The following is a 26412-nucleotide window of genomic DNA, read 5'->3' as shown; positions in this document are numbered from 1 at the left end:
CTATGTGTAATCTAAAAATAATAGTCCAATCAATCGCGTGTCGATGAGCAATAAAACACTGTGTTTGTTTGATAAAGACGTTCACGAGCCCTATGATCAAGATAATCATTCTGGTTGTCGGTTCACCTTCATTCTCTCCTCCCTCATGTGAACTGAAGTGACGAGAGCTGAAGCTCATTAAATATGCAAATCTTATCCAATCCTAGCCGTGGGCGTTTACTTCCAAGTCTCCAGTGACACGCCCATCAGAACCCAGCGTTCAGGAGAGAGCCTCAAAAACCAGTGTAGGAAAAAGCCTATTACTGATTAGTTATGATGTTTCTGAATGTAAAAACCACACGAAGGTCATTAGTTGACCTCACACAACAGTATAAAAAATTTAAAAAGCCAGAACATGACACCTTTAAAAATGTCCTGGCTCTTACAAGCATTATAATGGCAGGGATTGTTGTTCTTTTTTTGAAGTCAATAAAAATGCATCTGTCCGTCATATAACTGTTGAGTCATGCAATGTTTGCACTCGTCAGTTTACTGGTTTATTAACACACAAAAAGCATGTCTTACACCAGACACTAATTTGTGCTGATCTTGGTAGATTGTGTCGGTCGCATCATCAGTAGATTACGCACTGGACTCACTGCTTTTTGGTATTGCGCTCTCACGCTAATTTGCCGTTTAGTAAATCTGGACCTATGTGTACGTCAAGACAACGATGTACTAAATACTGAAAAGACATCACCGCTGTCAAAATGATCCCTGTTCACACACATCCACGAAAACGACTAAAAACACTGTGTTCTGCTGTCTGGCCTGTAGATGGCGATATCACTTTGTAAAGAAACTAAACGCCTACAGACTGAACATGAAATATGCATGTGCATGACGTCTACGTTTTCACCAAGGGGGTAATCTAGCACTCGGAAAGCGTTCCACCCATAGGGGCGGCCATTGCTAACCAAGCCATCACCTGCTGTTAGCGTCCCATTGACTCCCATTTATTTTTGAGTCACTTTGACAGTGAATAACTTTACATCTGAGGCGTTTAAAGACTCCATTTGTCCATTGTTTATTTGTAAAAAAAACAAGACAATGTATAAAAGGCTCCATTACCTTGTATCTTACACTATCGCCCCGTAAAAGCTGTTTTTGTAAATCGATTGCGTCATAACCCAGTTGAGAAATTACCGTATAGACCTGAGGAGACGCTCACAGGCAATCTTTACTGTCTATGAGACAGTCGGGCGGACGTGGAGACATAAAGTCTGATAAAGTCAAAGGGGAAGAATGGGGAGAAGCCGATAGTGAGCCAAAAGCAACGGGAGAAACATTTAAACAACGTGATTCAGATTTCACTTTCCACAACTACTAGAAGACCCACAGCTGTCCGTCAGGAGGCTCACGTCACATCTACGCCGTCAAGCTCAGTCTGAGCCGGCATCAGGAATTGAGTGCCTCTTATTGACTTCACTTTCCGCCGTTGAAGTCTATGAGAACGCTCTGTCCATTTCTTTTCCTGTCTATGGTTTTCACTTATTTTTTGTAGTTTACACTAGTGATGGGAAGTTCGGATCATTTTACTGACTCAGATCTTTGGATCTTGTTCAGCAAACTGAACAAATCTTTTTTCAAGTCATTTCGTTCATTTAAGCAGAATCTAATTAAAATGTTACGTTACCTTTTTCAACACATTTAGTATAAACTACAAGCGAATGCAGTCATGGCCAAACTTCCAGAGTAAAAGTGATTAATTAATTGCGCTTACCTCACCTCCCGATCCAAATTGTTACTTCTAAATATGCATGTGGATGACATCTACGTTTTCACTCATTTTTTTGTAGTTTACACGGCCAGCTTTCGCTCTCAGGCCCTCAAAATGTCAGTCATGTAAATTAACAACCAAAACACACAATTTTCTGTTTTTAGCTGAAAACTGTGTTGTGTAAACAGCCCCTAAAATGAATCTAAATGTAACTTTATAACTAACGCACATTAATGCTTTAGTTTTCTCCAGTGTAGACTGCATTGACTTCACTCTTAAAGGGGTCATATAATGGCATTTTTGTACTAGTTAATATGATTATTTAGTGTCTAAATGAAAACTTTGTAATATACATTAATAAAAAATTCTCATTAGTATTGTAAGAAAACACTCATTTTACCTGGTCAAAAACAGCTGTTTTCAGCAAGCTGTTCTCGTGCATACAGCTTTAAATGCTAATGAGCTTTGCTCACCCCGCCCCTCTGTTCTGTGGAGCGCTTTCACTCTCACACACACACACACACACACGGAGTGTCGCCGTTGACAACAGTAGAGCCGAAAGAATGGCCACGCGAGTCTCTGAGGAGATCTGTGCAACTTTAGCAATATGAACCGGTGTCTGACAACGGGACAAGACGACAGCTCCAACGAAATGCAACAATTAAGGCTAAACAGGACGTTTCTGAATGGGTGGTTAACGTAATGTCACTGATCTGTCTTTATGAACAGGCAGGGTAACGTTAGCGATGAATGCTGTGTGTTTACTGATGTTTACATTAGTTCATTGACAGATTGATGTTACAGCTAATGCCAATAAAAACTTTTTTTCTGTAAATGTCGGCTTGTCAGTGATGCTAAACGTTATCAATGCAGTGTAATAACTGTTACAACACGATTTATTTATTTTTTGACATTAATTTATAAACCATCTACATAATTAAGCTTATGTTAGTTACCACGTCTACGTTAACTTTAAAACCGGCGTACACAGTTTGTAATAACACAATAACCATAACGTGTTGTTCATTATAAACGTGCGATTATGAATTATATTGAGAACGTCATAGAAAGCATGCTGTAATGTAACTCACCCACTTTAGCCGCATTCATCGTGAAGCGTATATGGGTTTCAAACTGCTCACTGGTGAGAAATGCTTCACGGTTCGCGCAGACATAAAAACATTGACGAAAACAAAACTCAGCCACTGCGTCTTGAGCGATTCGGATTTAGGAACATCAGAATGACTGCTGTGTTCATTATTACACCCAAGATCAGAACACTACAATCGCTTAAACGCCATTCTGCTCCAACGTATTCACAATAGCAGACCGTGACAGAGCTCGTTTAGGGCGGGTCTGAGATGAAACGCTTCTGTCAATCAACAGTCGTGGGAGGGGTGTTGGGTCGTGTGACGTCACAAGGCCGAACGGCTCGATTTGAGACAGGGGAAAACATATAAGGAAACACTTGATGGATTTTTATCATCATAGGATTGTGTACAGGCACTGCCAACACACATTTCCATACAATCAGCTTGTAAAAGTGCATGTACCCTTTAACATTAACAAACAAACACAATCCAGTCTGCATTCGTGGAAGAAACAAAACACTAAAACATCAAATGTAGACTATATTACAACATACATAAAACACTCAACAAACACTCGTACTGAAGGACACACATTTCAAACTGTTGTGGAAAATGCAAATTCTCCTCTTGATAATGACAGATTTTTTTACTCACTTGATTGCCCTTGAAACTTCATTGAAATGTGACATTTTATTAATGAAGCATGTTGTATAAAGCATCAGCATCTGCTAAGCCGCTCGAATCATTCCGTTAACATACATGTTTAACTTCGATATCACAAAGCACAGCTGGCTCTCGCTTGAAGCCATTTCTTCCCTTATGAGATATTTGTACAGTACAGTAAAGGTTAGATTAATAACATCAATGCTATTACATCGCAGATATTAAATATCAAACAGGGAGAGATGCTATGACAGCTACTGTATTAGTGGGCTGAGTGGACGGAGATTACTTGGTGTTTCTGTGCAATTAATTACAAGCAATTTCTGAGTGAAAATGGTTCCTACACCAAATCTTTCCCATTGCACCTCTCTGGTTAGTTTGTTTATCGAGCCGTGGATTAGCATGCATTAACAGTAAAGAGCGCTGGACGAGATATTTATTCTCCGTCAGAAGAGCAAACGCAGTTATGAAGATGGAAGTTGTGTCCATGCAGCAGCGCTCCATCTAAATGGTTTGATATACTTTAAAAAGCTCTTAGTACTGATGACATTCCATTCAAAGCAGTTTTCCTTTTATCCCGGTGCCGTGTTCAGTCACTCAACCTCTTTTTGCTCCTCCCGTCTTCCTCGACGCTCCTCTATCACTCTTTCTGCCCCTCAGCCCATCTCTCTCCATCTCTTTTCTCTGACAGTCTCTCTCTCTCTCTCTCTCTCTCTCTCTCTCTCTCTCGCCGCACCGCTCTAATGAAAAAAGATCTCTCCAGCTCGCTCTACTCAAGACGGAAGATGAAACCTAATGGCTTCTCTTCTCTCCTCTTCTGGAGACGGAATATATGCACTGACCCCCTGATGGCAGAGATTCATTTCATCAGCAAAGGCTCCTGTTTGTGATAAAGCCCGACCCAAACCGCAGCTACACGTCCCATAAACAACACCGCAGCACCGCTAACCAAACGGCCGGTCGTGTTTGCATTGAATTCAGCGGGTGTAAACACTCAACACACTGTTCGATATAATCATACACTATAGGAGGCCAGAAACACATTCTAAGTATGCAAACATAAGTGCTTTCAGTTGTGCATAAATGTTATTCCCAGCTAACAGGAAACATTCTGGAAAAATTCTCTAAACATTTTCCTGAAACATTTCAGTTAGACGTTCTTTTAAATGTTTCTAATAGTTTGAGAATGCTTGTTTTAGAATGTTCATGTTCAAAAGTACACTCTAAAAAATTCTGGGTAGAAAACAACCCAATGTTGGGTCAAATATGGACTAACCCAGCAATTGGGTTGTTTTAACCCTGCGATTGGGTTGTCTTAACCAAATATTTAACCCAACCACAGGGTTAAAACAACCCAATTGCTGGGTTAGTCCATATTTGACCCAACATTGGGTTAAAACAACCCAGCATTTTTTAGAGTGTTACATTTCCATAATTTCCCTTACCGTTCGTATAACGTTTTTAAAACCAAATCAAATTGAGCTTTTGACATATAGTTCATCATACTATAAGAATATTCTGAGTGTTTTAGAACTGAAAACTTTCCTGTTAGTCCAAAAGCAGCTTTTATTGTAACCACGCTCAGAGAACGACTCGTGTCTCTAATGTGATCGCTGAAAGACCGCCTCAGCAGAAGAAGATCAACACCTACTTCATCATCATCATAACTTTAGCTCCGCCCACTGAAGGCACCTACTTCATCATCATCACTTTAGCTCCGCCCACTGGAGTCACCTACTTCATCATCATCACTTTAGCTCCGCCCACTGGAGTCACCTACTTCATCATCATAACTTTAGCTCCGCCCACTGGAGGCACCTACTTCATCATCATCACTTTAGCCCCGCCCACTGGAGTCACCTACTTCATCATCATCACTTTAGCTCCGCCCACTGGAGTCACCTACTTTATCATCATAACTTTAGCTCCGCCCAGTGGAGGCACCTACTTCATCATCATCACTTTAGCTCCGCCCACTGGAGTCACCTACTTCATCATCATAACTTTAGCTCCGCCCACTGGAGTCACCTACTTCATCATCATAACTTTAGCTCCGCCCACTGGAGTCACCTACTTCATCATCATAACTTTAGCTCCGCCCACTGGAGTCACCTACTTCATCATCATAACTTTAGCTCCGCCCACTGGATTCATCATCATTTTAGCTCCGCCCACTGGAGTCACCTACTTCATCATCATAACTTTAGCTCCGCCCACTGGAGTCACCTACTTCATCATCACAACTTTAGCTCCGCCCACTGGAGTCACCTACTTCATCATCATAACTTTAGCTCCGCCCACTGGAGTCACCTACTTCATCATCATAACTTTAGCTCCGCCCACTGGATTCATCATCATTTTAGCTCCGCCCACTGGAGTCACCTACTTCATCATCATAACTTTAGCTCCGCCCACTGGAGTTACCTACTTCATCATCACAACTTTAGCTCCGCCCACTGGAGTCACCTACTTCATCATCATAACTTTAGCTCCGCCCACTGGAGTCACCTACTGCCTCATCACAACTTTAGCTCCGCCCATTTGAGTCACCTACTTCATCATCACAACTTTAGCTCCGCCCACTGGAGTCACCTTCTTCATCATCACAACTTTAGCTCCGCCCACTGGAGTCACCTTCTTCATCATCACAACTTTAGCTCTGCCCACTGGAGTCATCATCACTTTAGCTCCGCCCACTGGAGTGTTAGTGAGATGACGAGGAGAGATGAACAGACTAAAGATAGCATCTACTTCCAAACGATTCTAATGATAGGAATCTGCTTACTGATCTTCATCAATGTGAATGTCTCGGTTAAGGATTATTTATTTGTATTCACTACATTTACTGTGGATTCTTTAGTAAATGTATCTAAAAATCTAAATAGTACCAATTCGCAAACAGACTCTTACGATATGGACTCGACAGTAATGCCACAACATGTGTTCCGTGTTCATTCTAATGCCTGATCTGAGGTCAGTGGTTTCTGATATAATGATTACATTGTGATTAGCATTGTGTTGGCACTGTTAGTTATGATTTTGAAGCAGTTATGATTTAACAAAGGTTTGTTTACTGAAATCATGTGACTTTGGCAATTTGATAGTTCGAAACAATTGATTCCCAAAGGATTCAAAGCTTCATGAATAAATCGGTTCAGTCGATTCAAAGCTTCATGAATAAATCGGTTCAGTCGATTCAAAGCTTCATGAAGCAATCAGTTCAGTCGATTCAAAGCTTCATGAAGCAATCGGTTCAGTCGATTCAAAGCTTCATGAAGCAATCAGTTCAGTCGATTCAAAGCTTCATGAATAAATCGGTTCAGTCGATTCAAAGCTTCATGAAGCAATCAGTTCAGTCGATTCAAAGCTTCATGAAGCAATCAGTTCAGTCGATTCAAAGCTTTATGAAGCAATAGGTTCAATTGATTCAAATCTTCATGAAGCAGTCTGTTCAATTTATTCGAAGCTTTGAAAGCTTTGTTTCTTCCATCATATCATGGCAAACAAAACGAGAGGCTCAATGTTACCTTCAAATGTTTGGGCCATAAAACCGAACGTGTTGTTGATGTTGTTCAGGAAGATATTTAACTAACGCTCACCAATTTGCACAGAACTGCTAATTTTGCTATAGCGTCTCTCGTGGCAAGACTGAGCAACCAATGCCATCGATCTAACAAACAAGCCGATATCAGCTATCTAAAATTTCACCAAACTCAGATGGAGGTAAAGGTCATAAAAGGTCAATGTGTGTCAATGTAAAGGATGAAATGTTATCAGGATCACAATGAATAGGGCACAGTACACATCTCCCAATTATACAGCTTATAGCTTCTCAAAAATTGATTGCTTTTATCATTGAAATTATGACCATATAAAACATCAGTCAGAAACAACCTGGAATTTAGATAGTACAGGACATAATTGCAATGTGGTTAAAGAAGTTTTCTTGAGGAAGAAATGAGAATAAAATGGCAGTCCATCACGCTGGCGTCATTAAGTGGAGATTTATTGACTAGCACACTCTATATTCACCCGCTCGATGGGTGTCAATATAGAAATGGGATCCCGAAATGAAAGAATGGGTGATTTAATGCATTGTGCTAGCTAAAGAAATTGCATGCATAGATTCATACGGCTGCAGAACGTCTGTCATCCATTTTGTGTCGGTGCCTGATGTCCATTTTAAGTGGCTTCTTTTGCAGAGAGCCATTAGAAGAATGACCAGAAACATGATGGAGTTGAGTGGACCAGTTTCAGACCCAACGTTACATAAAGAACACACTGGGCTTCGTTTAAAACCTCAGAGGGGAATCTCATCTCATAAAATATCACATTCTAGTATTATTTATATACTTTTTATAATATTTATAAGAAGTTTTAAGCTTTAATTTATTTTATTTCAGATTTAGCTTTATTTTTTTTATTAAATTATAGCACGACATCAACTTAAGTACATTTTTAACCTAGTGTGTATGTGTGTGTGTGTGTGTGTGTGTGTGTGTGTGTGTGTGTGTGTGTGTGAGTGTGTATTAGTGCTGTCGAATTAATTATCACTACTAATTGCATCTAACTGAAAAGTTTGGTAATGCTTCCATGTTATTTACTGTAACATTTTTACATTTTAATAGTTTTAGTTACAAAATCAATAGTAAGAAATACGATTAAAGTGATTATTATTATTTTAAAAAAATATGTATATTTTCAAAGCTCTAATTTATTTTTATTTCAGATTTAGTTTTATTAGTTTTTGGTAGGACATCAAACTTCAACTTATAAAATTTCTAGTAATTTTGTTATGTTTATGTTTTAACCTAATATACTGTGTGTGTGTGTGTGTGTGTTTATTTATATATATATATAATTATCTGATTAATATTAATAAATATATATATATATATATATATATATACATATACACACACACACACACACACACACACACACACACACACACACACACACACACACACACACACACACAGACAACTTTTATGTTAGATGTGATTAATCATGATTCATTTATATGAGAGCACTAATATATACATAAATATATAATATATTTTATTTCCATTACTTTTTTTTAATATTTATTATTTATTTAACTATAATTCCCTATGGCACTGTTAAAGAGCGGGATTCATCCCAGTGTTCTCCCAGAGTCCTGTTGTGTGCATTTCTTCACTTTATTAGGGAGTTTCCACAGATGGCAGATTTGACGACACTCCTGATGTTTCTTTATGGCCCTCAGAGTCTGTGTTAAGCAACAAAACAGCAAGTAATGAGCTCTGGATACGAGGAGGAGGAGGAGCAGAGCGTAATGGACGAACAAAGAAGCCTGACTGATGAATTTACCCACAAACCCTCAGTGACACAGACGGACTGACAGCGACTGATGCGTCTACATCATCTCTCGCTCTTACAATGCAATTAGTGAGACTAAAGGCCTGATGTGGTCAGTTCACTGATCAGTCGTCTGCAGCTCTCGCTTCATTCATCTCTTCATTCTGTGACGCTAGAACAGCCAATCAGAGGATCAGCTGAAACGATAAGTGTTTAAAGGTGCATGTAGTATTTTTGCAGTAAAATATATAAAAATCACTAGGCCAGTGTTATATATTTTGTTCAGTTGAGTACTTACAATATCTCAAAATGTTTCCAACTATTTGTAAATTGTGAGAAAATTGCTATTTTAACGAAGGAGCCGGGACGTGTCAGCATAGCGTTTGAGGGAGTCGACGGTCAATTGCGTCATATCTGCGCTACCCTCGGTTTCGGGTTTTATTTGACAGGAGCGCTTTACTCTTAGCAGTGTGAACATGTGAACGCACAGAGTAACGTCATAACATCATTTTAAACACACTTAAATGTATCTAATATGATAAGCAAGTCTGCATTACCTCTCATAATCATAACTGGAAGAGCGGAAAAGTGCGGGCCCCCCGTGACTGTGTCCCGTCCCGTCATAATAAAAGTCCCGGTGTTCGCGAGCCATGTGTGTTTGTGTAACAATCGCTCCAGCGGCCGTGCTCAGCTCCACAACACTCGGTCCTGCTCTGCTTCACTACAGTAACGTTAATAACCAATCGCTCCAGCGGCCGTGCTCAGCTCCTCAACACTCGGTCCTGCTCTGCTTCACTACAGTAACGTTAATAACCAATCGCTCCAGCGGCCGTGCTCAGCTCCTCAACACTCGCTCCTGCTCTGCTTTACACTACAGTAACGTTAATAACCGCATCCATGAACATGATTTCTGCCCGAGTCCTATTTTCCACCGGCTGTGAGGTGAAGACCACATGTCCCAAGATACTGCGCTCACACTTGGCGTCATCAAACTACGCCTTTGTTTTGAATAAGCGCCCTCCAGTGGACGGAAAGTTGCATAGTGCACCTTTAACCTTTCCGATTCTTAAATCACAGCAAACTGAAGAAGCACAAGCTTTACCCTCCAGCCGGATTTCTCCTGGAAATACCAAATATGGCGCATACACTGCATTTTTAATTATGAAAACCTCATCTGCATATCATTTACATATGCATATTGCCATCCGGTGATTGTTTTAATTGGTACAGAAAACTAGAAGATACAGACCAACGATATACTTAATTAACATATTCTGCTGTAAATACATATTATTAATACAAATTATAAATATTTAAAACGTAATAAATAAAAACGTACATACAATATTAACAATTATATTCATTGTTTTATTTAAGGATGCACTATTTAGATTGATACCCATAATTCTTTATATTTATCTTTAATCCGATATATAATGGCCGATAAATCTACAATTTTTGCTAGCCTGATTACAAAAAAATATTTCTTTACATTAAAAATGAACATATATATCGGCTGATACCGATAAGGTGGCCAATTTATTGTGCATCCCTATTAATAATTAATACATTGTAATAAGTGAATATAACAACTATGTACATGAACTGAGCTAAAGCTGTCAAATTTATAAATGTATGATAATTTGGTCTTAATAAACATTTATGGACAAAATACAGAGAAAATACATATATCTTTTAATCAGTACACTTAAAAAAAAAAAAAAAATCAGATCTCCAAATGAAATTTTTCTAGTGACTGATCACATCTAAATTTTTCAGTTTGCCATATTAAATTTTCTGTGAATTGATGCAATTTAATTCACTGAAATTCAATTAGGCCAACTGAAAAATGTATTTTTCACTGTAAAAGTATTTAAATATACTTAAAATAAAATATATGTATAAAATATTACAAAAATATAATATTTAATAAATATTTATATAGAATTTTAATAATTGTGTATATGAACTGAACTTATACATACTATTTTGACACACAGTTTTGCACTTGCCAGATCTCGAAACCAGACCCCAAACAACGCTACTGTTGATAATAATAAACCAAAATGGGTTTGAAGAGGTTGAATAAATGGGCCTATTTTTATTGATCATTTTCAGGACTGATTTTCATATGCCATGGTACATTCACACTGGACGCGAATTGAGCGTTTGGAGCGAATGATTTCCATGTTAAGTCAATGGAAAGGCGCATTGATGCGCATCTGGAGGTCCTGCGGCGCGATGGACGCGATTCCGCCTCACTCTTGCGAATTGGGTGCAAATTGAGCGTATTGCGCGTTTCACGTGAGTGGTGTGATTTGTGCATTCACGCGTTTGAAGCGAAATCATGTCTAATGCCCATGTTGAAAAATCTGAACTTTGGCGTTAATTGCGGCACATTAACGAATCTGGAGCCTGCTCGCTGCGGTCACGTGGTAAAGTGACGTGATGAGAAACTGCATAATTTAAAAATACTATATTTTGCCACTAAATGTAGTTTTAATGCTATTCAGTTGATAATGTAGTTGTTTAAAGCTAAAATGTGGTTTATTTATAAAGACAGCGCCTATTTAAAAAATCTAATCTTGTGTTTTTTTGAGTTGTGAGATCCAGGCGATCAGCGGGCGATCAGCGCTCGTTAACCCCGGCGAGAGCACGCTTTCCTCAGCCCGTCCGCCTGCCGTTTGCCACTGGCTTGGATCTCTCTGGAGTGATTAAACATGACATATAATTTGTCTTGTGTACATCTAAAGGGCGATCTTTGGTCTAATGAATCTATTGTTGTCTACCAAATAATTTTGACTGAGGGCAAAGTGAAGTTTCATAACTATATTTTTTTGAAGGATATTTAAATATACATGCAGTGAAGATAATCCAGGTAGTGTGTTGGCTGAACCACATTTGCGTGGCTGTTAATGCTTAATTTTTTTTAAATGAAAAGAGGCAGAGTGGTGTTTTATGACATATTTCTCCTGGAGTGCCTTTAATGTGGATTAATTATGCAGAACTTCAAGGCTTTATATAATGTAAACGAACAAGTTATACAAATATTCACCCCCTCACAGTTGTCATGAAGGGCAAAATTAGCCGTATAGACCAAAACCACAATTTGTACCAGGCTGTAAACATGTGTTTTTCTGCTGTAAAGTTGGGCATTTTAACATGAGGCTTAATGAGATTCTGCTCCTTCTGGAGCCGCTCTAGTGGCCAGTCGATGAATTGCAGTTTAAATGACTTCCGTATTGGCTTCAAGAGAGATAGCTTGGCTTGGAGGTTGCCGCTTGGTCACACTACACGTGGTAGATGGGATTTTGACATTCAATTCGCATTTGGTGTGAACGCAGCATCAGACCTAGATTGCAGTGCATTATGGGACTGTGTAATGCACAAAGGATAAATGTGGTGCTGCTCTCATAAATCCACGTCATGAGTTTGGAAGGGGCTTTGTGTGTGTGGGAGTGAGCAGGGACTCACCGAGGGCATTTGGCTGGACAGCAGGTGTCCGTCCTGGGCCAGCATGTTGGACATCATGAGGGCGGGCAGCTCGGGGTAAGAGTACGGGTTGATCAGGCCGTTGTGAGGGATGGAGTGACACAGGTAGCTGGATTCGGGGTCCATCAGGTGCAGCAGGGGCGGCTCGGGGTGATTCGGGGGGGTTATAGGGGGGATCTCGTAATCCTCGTCCCCCCCTCCACCATTCCCGCTGCCCCCTCCGTGGCCTGAGTAATTCTGCTGAGGAATAAAGAGACAATCATCTTTACATCGTCTGAGGATAATGAGATAATGTGAGCAAATTCAAACAATCAATCAACCAACCAACCAATCAATCGACCAACCAACCAATCAATCTACCGATCGATCGACCGACCGATCAATCAATCAACCGACCAATCAATCAATCAATCAATCAATCAATCAATCAATCAATCAATCAATCAATCAATCAGTCAATCAATCAATAAATCAACCAACCGACCAATCAGTCAATCAATCAATCGACCAATCAATCAATCAACCGATCAATCAATCGACCAGTCAATCAATCAATCGACCAACCAATCGACCAACCGACCAATCAATCAATCAATCAATCAATCAATCAATCAATCAATCGACCAACTGACCAATCAATCAATCGACCAACCGACCAATCAGTCAATCAATCAATCGACCAATCAATCAATCAACCGATCAATCAATCGACCAGTCAATCAATCAATCGACCAACATAGACCAACCGACCAATCAATCAATAGACCAACCGACCAATCAATCGATAAATCAACCAACCAATCAATCAATCGACCAATCAATCAATCAATCAATCGACCAATCAATCAATTGACCAACCGTCCAATCAATCAATAAAATTTATAATTTTCTTTTTTGTTTAATTTATTTTGACATACACTGTAAGAAAAATTCAAGTCTCCAATTGAAAATTTTCTAGTGACTGATCACGTTTTAGTTGGCTGAATACACGTTTTTATACAGTGTACCTGTAAGGTGTAATTTATTTTATTTTACTTCATTTGTTGTATTTGGACGTTATTTTTATTTTTAATATATATATATATATATATATATTTTTTTTTATAAACATGTTGTATTTATTATTATTTTAAACATGAAATATTTTTTTTACTTATGTTTAAATAAACTGAACAAATAAAATATAAAAATATTCAAATACAATTAATAAAATAAAATAAAATCAAAACTTTTAAAAAACATCTGATCGATCCCAAACCTTTCTGTAAGTATGAGCAACAGTAGACATAATGCTTGCCTAATTACTTTGTGAACAGAGGCATAAACACAATTATATAAATATTATGTAGATAAACAAGTAAGAATCTATTTTTTGGACGTGTGTAAGTTGGCAGCTTCCGATCTGGCTTTGGAATCACAAAGTTGCGGAAAATATGGCATTATCAAAATCAACTTTTGGAAGCGCAGACCATGTTTTCATAACGCTAAAGTTTGTGATTGGCTCTGGTGTTTTTACACACACACACACACACACACAGATACATACATGGTATACCTCTACGAGAGAGAGAGAGAGAGAGAGAGAGAGAGAGAGAGAGAGAGAGAGAGAGAGAGAGAGAGAGAGAGAGTGTGTATTCAATAGGGAATGAAAAGCAATTTTGTAGGAGGCGATCTGACTGGAGCCCCGTCCATAATGACTGAGTCAAATTAATCATCAGAAATAATATTCCGCTGTCAACCATTCAAGAGCTTTTTTAATAGAATTTTTATGATTCATGTCTGCCCGTATACATCAAACAGTCAGTTCTGCAACATTTCAGAAATCAATTCAATATCATCTTTGTGTTGCCTGTCATCTTCGCCTGGAGAACGGCCATTTATCTTGCAAACAAATACTTTTAGCAAATGCACGGCCGTGGAGAAGAGCGAGACGAGGATTGGGCCTCAGATTTCACCTTGCTGCCGCGGCGCATTACTCAAATCACAAACTTCTCCTAAATATATCATCCGTCCGAGCGCCTCCACAAGGATAAAACGCTAAACGCTGCTTTAAGAAAGAGACTTACTCGCTCAGAAGAACATTTCCATTGCTCATAAAGCTTCTGTTTGTCATACACGTGATGATGTGATGAACCTCAGGTGGACAGTTTAGACCAGTTTAGACAGTATAAGTCATATAGTTTAATTATCCAAATGTCCTTTAGCTCGTGTCTTTATGAAATCTACACAGACTTTCGTGAGTAAACGTAAGAATAACTTCTATATTATTAGTAATATTTCATGAGAAATATTGACATGACTGAAGAAACTTGTACTTGTAAGTATTATCACAAACCCGATTCCCAAAAACGTTGGGACACTACAAATTAAGAAGAAAAATCACTTTTAATTTCATGAGAGAAAAGTTAAAGCACATATAAGGAACAGCTGGAGGACCAATTTGCAACTTATTAGGTCAATTGGCGACATGATTGGGTATAAAAAGAGCCTCTCAGAGTGGCAGAGTCTCTCAGAAGACAAGATGAGGATCACCAATTCCCCCAAAGCTGCGGCGAACAATAGTGGAGCGATATCAGAAAGGAGTTTCTCAGAGAAAAATTTGCAAAGAGTTTGAAGTTATCATCATCTACAGTGCATAATATCATCCAAAGATTCAGAGAATCTGGAACAATCTCTGTGTTTAAGGGTCAAGGCCAGAAGACCATACTGGATGCCTGTGATCTTCAGCCCTTAGACGGCACTGCATCACATACAGGAATGATACTGTAATGGAGATCACAACATGGGCTCAGGAATACTTCCAGAAAACATTGGTGAACACAATTCACCGTGCCATTCGCCGTTGCCGGCTAAAACTCTATAGGTCAAAAAGAAGCCATATCTAAACATAATCCAGAAGCGCAGGCGTTTTCTCTGGGCCAAGGCTCGTTTTAAAATGGACTGTGGCAAAGTGAAAAACTGTTCTGTGGTCAGACGAATCAAAATTTAAGTTCTTGTTGGAAAACCCGGGACGCCATGTTGTCATCCGGACTAAAGAGGACGAGGACAACCCAAGTTGTTCTCAGCGCTCAGAAGCTGCATCTCTGATGGTATGGGGTTTATGAGTGTGTGTGGCATGGGCAGCTTACACATCTGGAAAGGCACCATCAATGCTGAAGGTATATCCAAGTTCTAGAACAACATATGCTCTTATCCAGACGTCGTCTCTTTCAGGGAAGACCTTGCATTTTCCAACATGGCAATGCCAGACCACAGACTGCATCAATTACAACATCATGGCTGCGGAGAAGAAGGATCCGGCACTGAAATGGCCAGCCTGCAGTCCCGATCTTTCACATATAGAAAACATTTTGCGCATCATAAAGAAGAAGATGCGACAAAGAAGAACTAAGACAGTTGAGCAACTAGAAGCATTTACTATACAAGAATGGGACAACATTCCTATTCCTAAACTTGAGCAACTCTCCTCAGTCCCCAGACGTTTGCAGACTGATATAAAAAGAAGAGGGGACGCCACACAGTGGTAAACATAGCCTTAGCCCAACTTTTGTGAGATGTGTTGATGCCATGAAATTTAAAATCAGCTTATTTTCCCCTTGAAATATACATTTTCTTACTTTAAATATTTGATATGTCATCTATGTTGTATTCTGAATAAAATATTGAAATTTGACACTTCCACATTTATTCAAAGTTTGCACAGTGTCCCAACCTTTTTGGAATCGGGTTTGTATGTTTGTGCATAAGTTGTATTTATTTATTTATTTTATTTGAACATAAATTGTTTATTATTATTATTTTATACACATTAATATACAAAAAATAAAATAAAAAATAACATGTTTTAAAAATTAAAATAAATATATGTTCAAATACAATTCATAAAATCATAAAATAAAAGCCATTAAAAACGTGAATAACTAACCTTTGTTTATTTAAACATAGGTTATATTTTTATTTTATATATGTTCAAATATAATAAATAAAATAAAAATAAATATATGTGCAAATACAATTAATAAATAAAATAAAAAATGATAATAAAAATAAAGATAAAAAAATAAATTATATTAAAATATAACATTCAAATAAATAAAATTAAAATAAATGTATGTTCAAATACAATTCATAAATAAAATAAAATGAAAATAAAAAGATAATAATAAAAAATAAATATATAAGAAATGAAATAAAAAAAAGACCCATTAATAAAGTCTGATCAATCCCAAACCTTTCAGTGTTCAGTGTCCTGAAGTGTTAATCTTAAAATATTACTAATATTACTAATATTATTTAAGATGAACACTTACTGGACTGAAACAACTTCGGGTAACTTGATTATACATACATTATTTTAGGAAAAATTATGAGTATCAAATGTGATCATCAGCCATTAGGAAAGTTTATTAGTTCATCTGTCAATAATCATTACATTGCATTGCATTATATATTTTTTAAACTACAGTTTTGATCATAAATTATGCATTTAAATATCATCTTACTAATACATTATTTGCAGATATTTATATGCATTTTATGCAAGTATATAAAGTTCTGTTACTGTTATAAAGTTCTCATTGATTTACATTACACTCCAAATAATGCTGGGTTAAAAACAACCCAAGTTGGGTTGAAAATGGACATTAACTGGGTTAAAACAACCCAATTTCTGGGTTTGTCCATTTTCAACCCAACTCGGGTTGTTTTTAACATAGCATTTTTTAGAGTGTACAATCATCAGACTTTCATTTTTTGTCTATATAAATGTCAGCATCTGAGCATATTTTTGCTCAGTTTGGGCCGTTGAATACAATTGAGCTCCATATTCTCAATTTAAAAAAAAAATAAAAAAAGATGTCAGATGTTTCTCTAAAAGAGGACGACTAGAGGAAAAGTAACTCACAGTTTGAGACAGTTCAGTCTTTATCTGCGGAGCACATGGATCTGGTTATTTGTTCTCATTCTTTGGTTCAGACAGAGATCTCATTGGTGATTTTTGGTTCAGAGATTAGCAGATATTATGTGATTTGCTCGGACATGCGCTGGAGTTGCCGGGCTGGATATTAATCTTCCATATAGTTCTGCGAGTCTTTGAAGACAGATGTCTTTGTGGGCTTCAGGGCCTCCCCTGTTATTGTCCGCTCTAATGGATGTGAAAATGAACATTTCCTGAGATTCAATTTCCCTCATAATTGTTGGAAGGAAACTAAATTGTGTGTTGTAAACAGTGGGGCGAGCAGCTATTGTGTGAAGAGAGACTGTCGTCGGCTCCTCAGGAGAATTCTCCTACAGTACGATCACACATTCACCTCGCTAAACGCAGACGAAACCAACCTCCGTCAGTGTCAGCAGATGCAGCACCGCGGTAAAAACTCAAACATGGATATTACCTCATGACAAAACTTCTCTGATCGTGCCGGATGCTAATACAAGGGTACACCTTGCTTACACTGTCAGAAAAGAAGCTGTCACTGGGGCGGTACCCTAAGGTACAAACCCAAAAAGGTACTACTATGTACCGTTAAGGTTCTACTATGTACCATTATGGTACTACTTTGCACTCTTAAAGTACTGATATGTACCTTTTAATGTACTAATATGTACTATATGACAGGTTATCATGACATTAATGTGATGTTTATCATATGAAAGTAAACAAAAATGAAACGTGACACTGTCAGAAAAAAAGGTACAGTGCTGTCACTGGGGCGGTACCCTAAAGTACAAACCCGAAAAGGTACTACTATGCACTCTTAAAGTACTGATATGTACCATTTAGGGGTGAGTAAGGTACAGAGATGTACCTTTTCGCTTTTGTACCTTAGGGTACCGCCCCAGTGACAGCGCTGTACCTTTTTTTCTGAGAGTGTAGAAACAAAACAGCATACTGTGGCCGTACAGTAATTGCTACTTAAAATATACCTATTTATTAAAATATTTGCCTTGTGCAAAAATACCCCAGTACTCATCCAAAATACCATGGTAATAACCTTGTACATGTCCAAAATATATTTTCACTTTTAGAAGAAAAGGTGCTATAAAACCTTAAAAGGTTCAATCGGCGCTACGTATAAGGAACCCCTAAAAGGTTCACCGCAAAAAATGCTTTTCTTACTTAGTATTTTTGTCTTGTTTCTAGTCCAAACATCTACAAATTCTTAAAAAAAGAAGTATTTACTAGACAAGCAAAAGTAATTGTCTTGTTTTGGGAAAAAATAAAGAGAGTTTTTGCTTAAAATAAGGTAAAAAATCTTTAAACAACATTATTTTACTTACACAACTGGCAGATTATTTATCTTATTTTAAGCAAAAACTCTCCTAATTTTGAGTTATTTTTTTTTACCAAAACAAAACAATAATTTTTACTAGTCTAGTAAATGTTTCTTAATGTAAGAATTTTTAGATATACTAGAAACAAGACAAAAATACTAAATAAGAAATGCATTTTTGCAGTGCTTTTTTGAGTTTACTCAAATCCAAAGAACCTTTTGTGCTAAAAAGGCTCTAAAATGACAAGAAAGAACCCTTTTGGCACTTAAAATGGGTTCTATATAGAACCTTTTCTTCTAAGAGTGTACTATGGAAAAACCATGGTATTCATATAAAATGCCAAAGTGATACCATAGCTCAAAACATATGCCCACAAAATACGGTAGTACCATAATAGGTATAAATATACCAATACCACAGTACACATCCAAAATACCACGGTAATACAATGGTGCACATCTAAAATACTATGGCAAAACCAAAGTATTCATATAAAATGCCACTGTGATACCATAGCTCAAAATACCATGGTAATATAAAAATACAGTAGTACCATGTTAAATTACCAAAATACCACAGTACTACCACAGTTCACATCAAACATATCACAGTAATACCATGGTATACATCCAAAATATTATGGTATCAATGGTAAATATTTAAAATACCATGGTAATACCATTGTGCATGGCAGAAATACCACAGTAATAACACAGCCAACTTAAATCTCCTAAATACCATGATAGTGCCATGGTGCACTCTAAAATAGTATGCTAATGCCATTGTATATGTCCAAAGGATAATACTGTGGTGCAAACATCAAAAATACTATGGAACCACCATCGTAAACATCAAAAAGACCATAATACCACAGCAATATATGCTGCACATCCAAAATACCTTGGTATTACCATTGTTCATGTCTAAAATACTGTGGAAAAACCCTTGTACACATCTACAATGGTAATGTTATGGTATACGTCCAAAATAATATGGTAAATTACCAAAATACCACACATCAACCATACCACATTAATACCACAATATACATCCAAAATATGGTAAAACCATTGTACTGTCCAAAGGATAGTTTAAATACCAATGTAATACTATGTTACACATCCAAAATACTATGGTATCACCAAAGTAAATGGCAGAAATACTACAATAACAACACTGTAAACTTACAAGTCCAAAATACCATGATGGTGCCAAGGCGCACATCTACAATACCATGGTAATACCACTCTACATGTCCAAAATACCACAGTAATACCATGGTATACATCCAAAATACAATGGCAATACCACTGTACATGTCAAAAGGATAATACTGTCAATGGTTAATGTTTAAAATAGCATGGTAATAGTACAGTAAAGATCTAAAATACCACACTAATATCATGGGGCATATCCAAAACAACAGGGAAGTACCATAGTAAATGCCCAAATTACCACGGTTTATACCATGGTATACATCCAAAATACTTAGGCAATACCACATGTCCAAATGATAACAATGTCAATTGTTAATGTTTAAAATAGCATGGTAATACTATAGTAAACTTCTAAAATACCACACTAATATCATGGAGCACATCCAAAACACCAGCAAAGTACCATAGTAGGCAAAGCCACATGAACAAATGACAGTAATATCCGTTGGACATGTTTAAAGTACCATGGTAATACTATAGTAAACTTCTAAAATACCAAAATACTCTGGCAACACCACATGTCCAAAGCATAATAATGTCAATTGTTCATGTTTAAAATACCATGGTAATACTACAGGAAACCTCTAAAATACTAAACTAATATCATGGCGAGCATCCAAAACACCAGGGAAGTACCATAGTAAATGCCCAAATTACCACGGTTTATACAACGGTATGCATCCAAAATACTGTGGCAAAGCCACATGAACAAACGACAGTAATATCCGTTGGACATGTTTAAAGTACCATGGTAATACTATAGTAAACCTCTAAAATACCACACTAATATCATGGCGAGCCTCCAAAACACAAGCGAAGTACCATAGTAAATGCCCAAATGACTATGGTAATACCACATGTCCAAAGGATATTTCTGTCAATGGTTAATGTTTAAAATACCATGGTAATACTACAGGAAACCTCTAAAATACTAAACTAATATCATGGCGAGCATCCAAAACACCAGGGAACTACCATAGTAAATGCCCAAATTACCACGGTAATACCACTGTGCGCGCCCAATATGCCACTCTAGTACCGTGTAACTTTCTGTAACTTTTTGAAAGTTTACCATATTTATACCGCATGGTACCCTGGTACATTATTGTAAGGAAAAGAGCATGAGCAGATGTCAGATGATGCACATTAAACGGACGAGATCTGCAGATGAAACTCCATTACCTGAAGCTCCATTCAGAGCGGCTGACTCATCACACCTCTCCTGCGCATGAAAGGCCGCGCTCATCAAATCCTCCACGTCATGCTGATTTTAGGGATAAATGCTAACAATGGACTCAGTGAATGTTTTGTGGTGAAACCAGGAGGGGACGGGACGTTTGTCAAAAGTAGCAGAACGTCCTTGGCGATAAAATGTAAATCTCAAGGTGGCGCCATGTCGAATGGTTTGGAAAAATACATAATTCATCCGCCTGACTTCAGGATGTGATTATATGTATTACACATTTAATGCATGTAGAAGCTGCTCTTCAAAGGTTCGTCGCAACAGTCAAAGCAGTTGGTAATAAGACAAATGTTTTTCTCCTCTCTTTGTTTGCTGCTTTTTCCATTTTCCTGCTCCTCCTCAATCTCTCCGTCCAATTTTCAAGGATATTAGAACTCAATTTGGATGCAAGATGCCGTTTGCATTGAGTTTGAGGGTTTCAATTTGTAGCTTTCATTAACTGAAGAGGGGACGCCACTCTGAAACCAACGCTATCAAATTCCTGGGAATATTTACGACGCTCAGAACAGGCCGCTGGAAAGTCGACTCAAGCGCACACATTTGTGCATGTGATCGTATGCAAACGCACACAAACCAAACGCCTTCTGTTTTCATAAACAGATGAACGGCTAGTTGGCGTAAATGATGGAATAATGAAAAGAGAAGAGTTTTTTCTCAGGTTGGGAAGGCGTCCAACTATCTCTGGCATCAATTTAAAGCCATTGTACGCTGTTGGGCTGATTAGAAATCCAACCATATGAGTGTGCGAGCTTCAGTCTTAACACAACAGATGCCATTCAGACATAAATCTATTTCGATCTGGCTTATTAAGACCATTATATTTCCACATCTACACTTTTACATGTTCTAATGAAGATACGAGTGTTTGCATGTGCAAAACCTAATCGCACGCCTCTGAAGGGCATCAAGATATGGCTCGGGTTCCAATTCAGTGTGGGATTTTATCACATTTTATTGTCCAGCAGGTGAAAATATAATAGTATTACCATGGTAAATGGCAGAAATACCCCAAATAAGTCAAAATATCATGATAGTGCCATGATGCACTCTAAAATACTATGGTAATACCACTGTAATACCACTGTACATGTCCAAAGGATAAGTGTCAATGGTTAATGTTTGAAATACCGTGGTAATACTATAGTAAACATTGTACATTTCCAAACACTGTGGTGCAAACATCAAAAATACTATGGTAATACCACTGTACATGTCTAAACTACCACAGTAATGCCATACCAAACATCTAAAATACTATGGTAATACCACTATACATGTCCAAAGGATAATAGTGTCAATGGCTAATGTTTAAAATACCATGGTAATACTATAGTACAATACCATACTATGTACATGTCCAAATACTGTGGTGCAAACATCAAAAATACTATGGTAATACAATGGTAAATATATAAAATACCATGGCAATACATTGCAAACCAAGTTGCATAAAAATGCTATGGTAATACCACTGTCCATGTCTAAACTAACACAGTAATACCATGGTATACATCTAAAATACTGTGGTAATACCACTGTACATGTCAAAATGATAATATTGTGGTGCATACTGTGGTAGTGCAATGGTAAATGTTATGGTAAATGTTTTAAATACCATGGTAGTACCAATGTACACATCCAAAACGCCACAATAATATCATGGTGCATTGCAGATATACCACAGTAATAACACGGTAAACATACATGTCCAAAATGCCATGATAGGGCCATTGTGCACTATAAAAAATACCATGGTAATACCACTGTACATGTCCAAAGTACCACAGTAATACCATGGTATAAATCCAAAATACCATGGTAATAGCATTGTACAAATCCAAAGGATAATAATGTCAATGGTAAATGTTTAAAATACCATGGTAATACTACAGTAAACATCAAAAATACCATGGTAATACCATTGTACATGTACAAAATACCACAGTATTACTATGGTAAACATCCAAAACGCCATAATATCTCGGTGCATGGCAAAAATACCATGATAGTGCTAAGATGCACTCTAAATTACTATGGTAATACTATTGTACATGTCCAAAGGATAATACCGTGGTGCATGTCTAAAACACTTTAGAAGACGTCAGCTAGATGAACAAAGTCTATAACTCAATGTATGAGCCACAGTAATGCACTTCAGGGATCTTAAACCAGAGCATACAGCAGTTAACGGAGGCAAACTTTCTAAAGAGAAATGATGGAGTGCTTCGAATGTTATATTAATATACACATTTATTAAAACTAAAATAAACGGCACAGCTTCACCTGTTACGTAAAATAATATTTCTGAATTAGTAAAATGTCTTGGAGGAACACTTACTCAAGTGCAAATAATAAAACTCTGAAAGTTTCTTGTTTGGCGAGGCAAATGTAATGTGCTCGTGTGTTTAAAAGCATAATGACAGATTTTTCTAATAAGCATTTTTCTGTAGACCTCCAGCGACATGCGGTGATGGATGCCTGAGTGATCTAACCTAAAACACATCCCCCACAAACCCTCCGAACGACAGACAAAGAAAGACATTTATCTGATTCCCATTCACTGTGTGTGTGTGTGTGTGTGTGTGTGTGTGTGTGTGTGTGTGTGTGTTAGTGTGTGTGTGTGTGTGTGTGTGTGTGTGTGTGTGTGTGTGTGTGTGTGTGTGTGTGTGTGTGTGTGTGTGTGTGTGTGTGTGTTTATCAAAGACAATGTTTTTGGAGCGTCATCTGTTTTTATTTGGCTGACGGACAGCAGCACCCTCATAAATTACCCGAAGACCAGACACACAAATTGACGTACAATCGTCCCCAGAAGTGAGCTGAAAATGACAAAACCTTTTGAGGACAGAATCAAAGGTAAAAATTATTTGAAAATGCATTAAATAATGAATTAATTAAAATAAATGTGTGCATTTTCAATTCCAAAAATGTAATATGTTATTTGGGGTCAAAGGTATAGATAATAAAGAGACTAATCCATATAAGCTTTCCTGTAGCTCAACCAGTAGAGCGTGACGCTAGCAACGGCAAGCTCATGGGTTCGATTCCCAGGGAAAGCAAGAACTGACAATAATGTAAAACTGTGTGACTTGAATGCAATGTAAGTCACTTTGGATAAAAGCGTCTGCCAAATATGTAAATGTAAATCTGAATTGAGCGGTTTAGTCCAAATTTTCTGAAGAGACACGATCGCTTTATATGATGAACAGATTTAATTTAGACTTTTATTCACATATTAACATTGATCAGCAAACATAAACAGAACCTCCTACTTGAAGAATGAACCTCATTGGTTCTTGAGGAGCTCAATCGTGATGCATAACACGAGAATGAACCTCATTGGTTCTTGAGAAGCTCAAACGTGATGCGTAACACGAGAATGAACCTCATTGGTTCTCGCTGAAGTTCAAACGTGCTGCGTAACACGAGAATGAAGCTCATTGGTTCTTGAGGAGCTCAATCGTGATGCATAACACGAGAATGAACCTCATTGGTTCTTGAGGAGCTCAATCGTGATGCATAACACGAGAATGAACCTCATTGGTTCTTGAGAAGCTCAATCGTGATGCGTAACACGAGAATGAACCTCATTGGCTCTTGAGAAGCTCAATCGTGATGCGTAACACGAGAATGAACCTCATTGGCTCTTGAGAAGCTCAAACGTGCTGCGTAACACGAGAATGAACCTCATTGGTTCTTGAGAAGCTCAAACGTGCTGCGTAACACGAGAATGAACCTCATTGGCTCTTGAGAAGCTCAAACGTGATGCGTAACACGAGAATGAACCTCATTGGTTCTTGAGAAGCTCAAACGTGCTGCGTTACTCGAGAATGAACCTCATTGGTTCTTGAGAAGCTCAAACGTGCTGCGTAACACGAGAATGAACCTCATTGGTTCTTGAAGAAGCTCAAACGTGCTGCGTAACACGAGAATGAACCTCATTGGTTCTTGAGAAGCTCAAACGTGCTGCGTAACACGAGAATGAACCTCATTGGTTCTTGAGAAGCTCAAACGTGCTGCGTAACACGAGAATGAACCTCATTGGCTCTTGAGAAGCTCAAACGTGCTGCGTAACTCGAGAATGAACCTCATTGGTTCTTGAGAAGCTCAAACGTGCTGCGTAACTCGAGAATGAACCTCATTGGTTCTTGAGAAGCTCAGAAAGTGCTGCGTAACACGAGAATGAACCTCATTGGTTCTTGAGAAGCTCAAACGTGCTGCGTAACACGAGAATGAACCTCATTGGCTCTTGAGAAGCTCAATCGTGATGCGTAACACGAGAATGAACCTCATTGGTTCTTGAGAAGCTCAAACGTGCTGCGTAACACGAGAATGAACCTCATTGGCTCTTGAGAAGCTCAAACGTGATGCGTAACTCGAGAATGAACCTCATTGGCTCTTGAGAAGCTCAAACGTGCTGCGTAACTCGAGAATGAACCTCATTGGTTCTTGAGAAGCTCAAACGTGCTGCGTAACACGAGAATGAACCTCATTGGTTCTTGAGAAGCTCAAACGTGCTGCGTAACTCTAGAATGAACCTCATTGGTTCTTGAGAAGCTCAAACGTGCTGCGTAACTCGAGAATGAACCTCATTGGTTCTTGAGAAGCTCAAACGTGCTGCGTAACACGAGAATGAACCTCATTGGTTCTTGAGAAGCTCAAACGTGCTGCGTAACTCGAGAATGAACCTCATTGGTTCTTGAGAAGCTCAAACGTGCTGCGTAACTCGAGAATGAACCTCATTGGTTCTTGAGAAGCTCAGAAAGTGCTGCGTAACACGAGAATGAACCTCATTGGTTCTTGAGAAGCTCAAACGTGCTGCGTAACACGAGAATGAACCTCATTGGTTCTTGAGAAGCTCAAACGTGCTGCGTAACACGAGAATGAACCTCATTGGTTCTTGAGAAGCTCAAACGTGCTGCGTAACACGAGAATGAACCTCATTGGTTCTTGAGAAGCTCAAACGTGCTGCGTAACACGAGAATGAACCTCATTGGTTCTTGAGAAGCTCAAACGTGCTGCGTAACACGAGAATGAACCTCATTGGTTCTTGAAGAAGCTCAAACGTGCTGCGTAACACGAGAATGAACCTCATTGGTTCTTGAGAAGCTCAAACGTGCTGCGTAACTCGAGAATGAACCTCATTGGTTCTCGCTGAAGTTCAAACGTGCTGCGTAACACGAGAATGAACCTCATTGGTTCTTGAAGAAGCTCAAACGTGCTGCGTAACACGAGAATGAACCTCATTGGTTCTTGAGAAGCTCAAACGTGCTGCGTAACTCGAGAATGAACCTCATTGGTTCTTGAGAAGCTCAGAAAGTGCTGCGTAACACGAGAATG

General features: G+C 38.2%; 1 protein-coding gene across 7 annotated transcripts in view; it reads right to left on the bottom strand.

Annotated features, from left to right (window-relative positions):
* The window catches only part of tox2 (TOX high mobility group box family member 2), a 194356-nt gene that overhangs the window by 57923 nt on the left and 110021 nt on the right, over window positions 1-26412 (bottom strand). For 4 of the 7 annotated variants that reach the window (XM_067458746.1, XM_067458743.1, XM_067458749.1 and 1 more), the window contains one exon: window positions 12328-12582. In XM_067458746.1, the coding sequence (XP_067314847.1) occupies window positions 12328-12582 (255 nt within the window). Of the gene's footprint in view, window positions 1-12327; window positions 12586-26412 lie in introns of all 7 variants that reach the window. The other 3 variants (XM_067458745.1, XM_067458742.1, XM_067458747.1) reach the window with 1 other exon arrangement.

This window comes from Pseudorasbora parva, chromosome 12 (genome assembly GCF_024679245.1).
Source record: "Pseudorasbora parva isolate DD20220531a chromosome 12, ASM2467924v1, whole genome shotgun sequence".
NCBI classification, from domain to species: Eukaryota; Metazoa; Chordata; class Actinopteri; order Cypriniformes; family Gobionidae; genus Pseudorasbora; species Pseudorasbora parva.
Note: the sequence above shows the minus strand (reverse complement) of the source record. Positions and strands in the feature narration are given on the sequence as shown.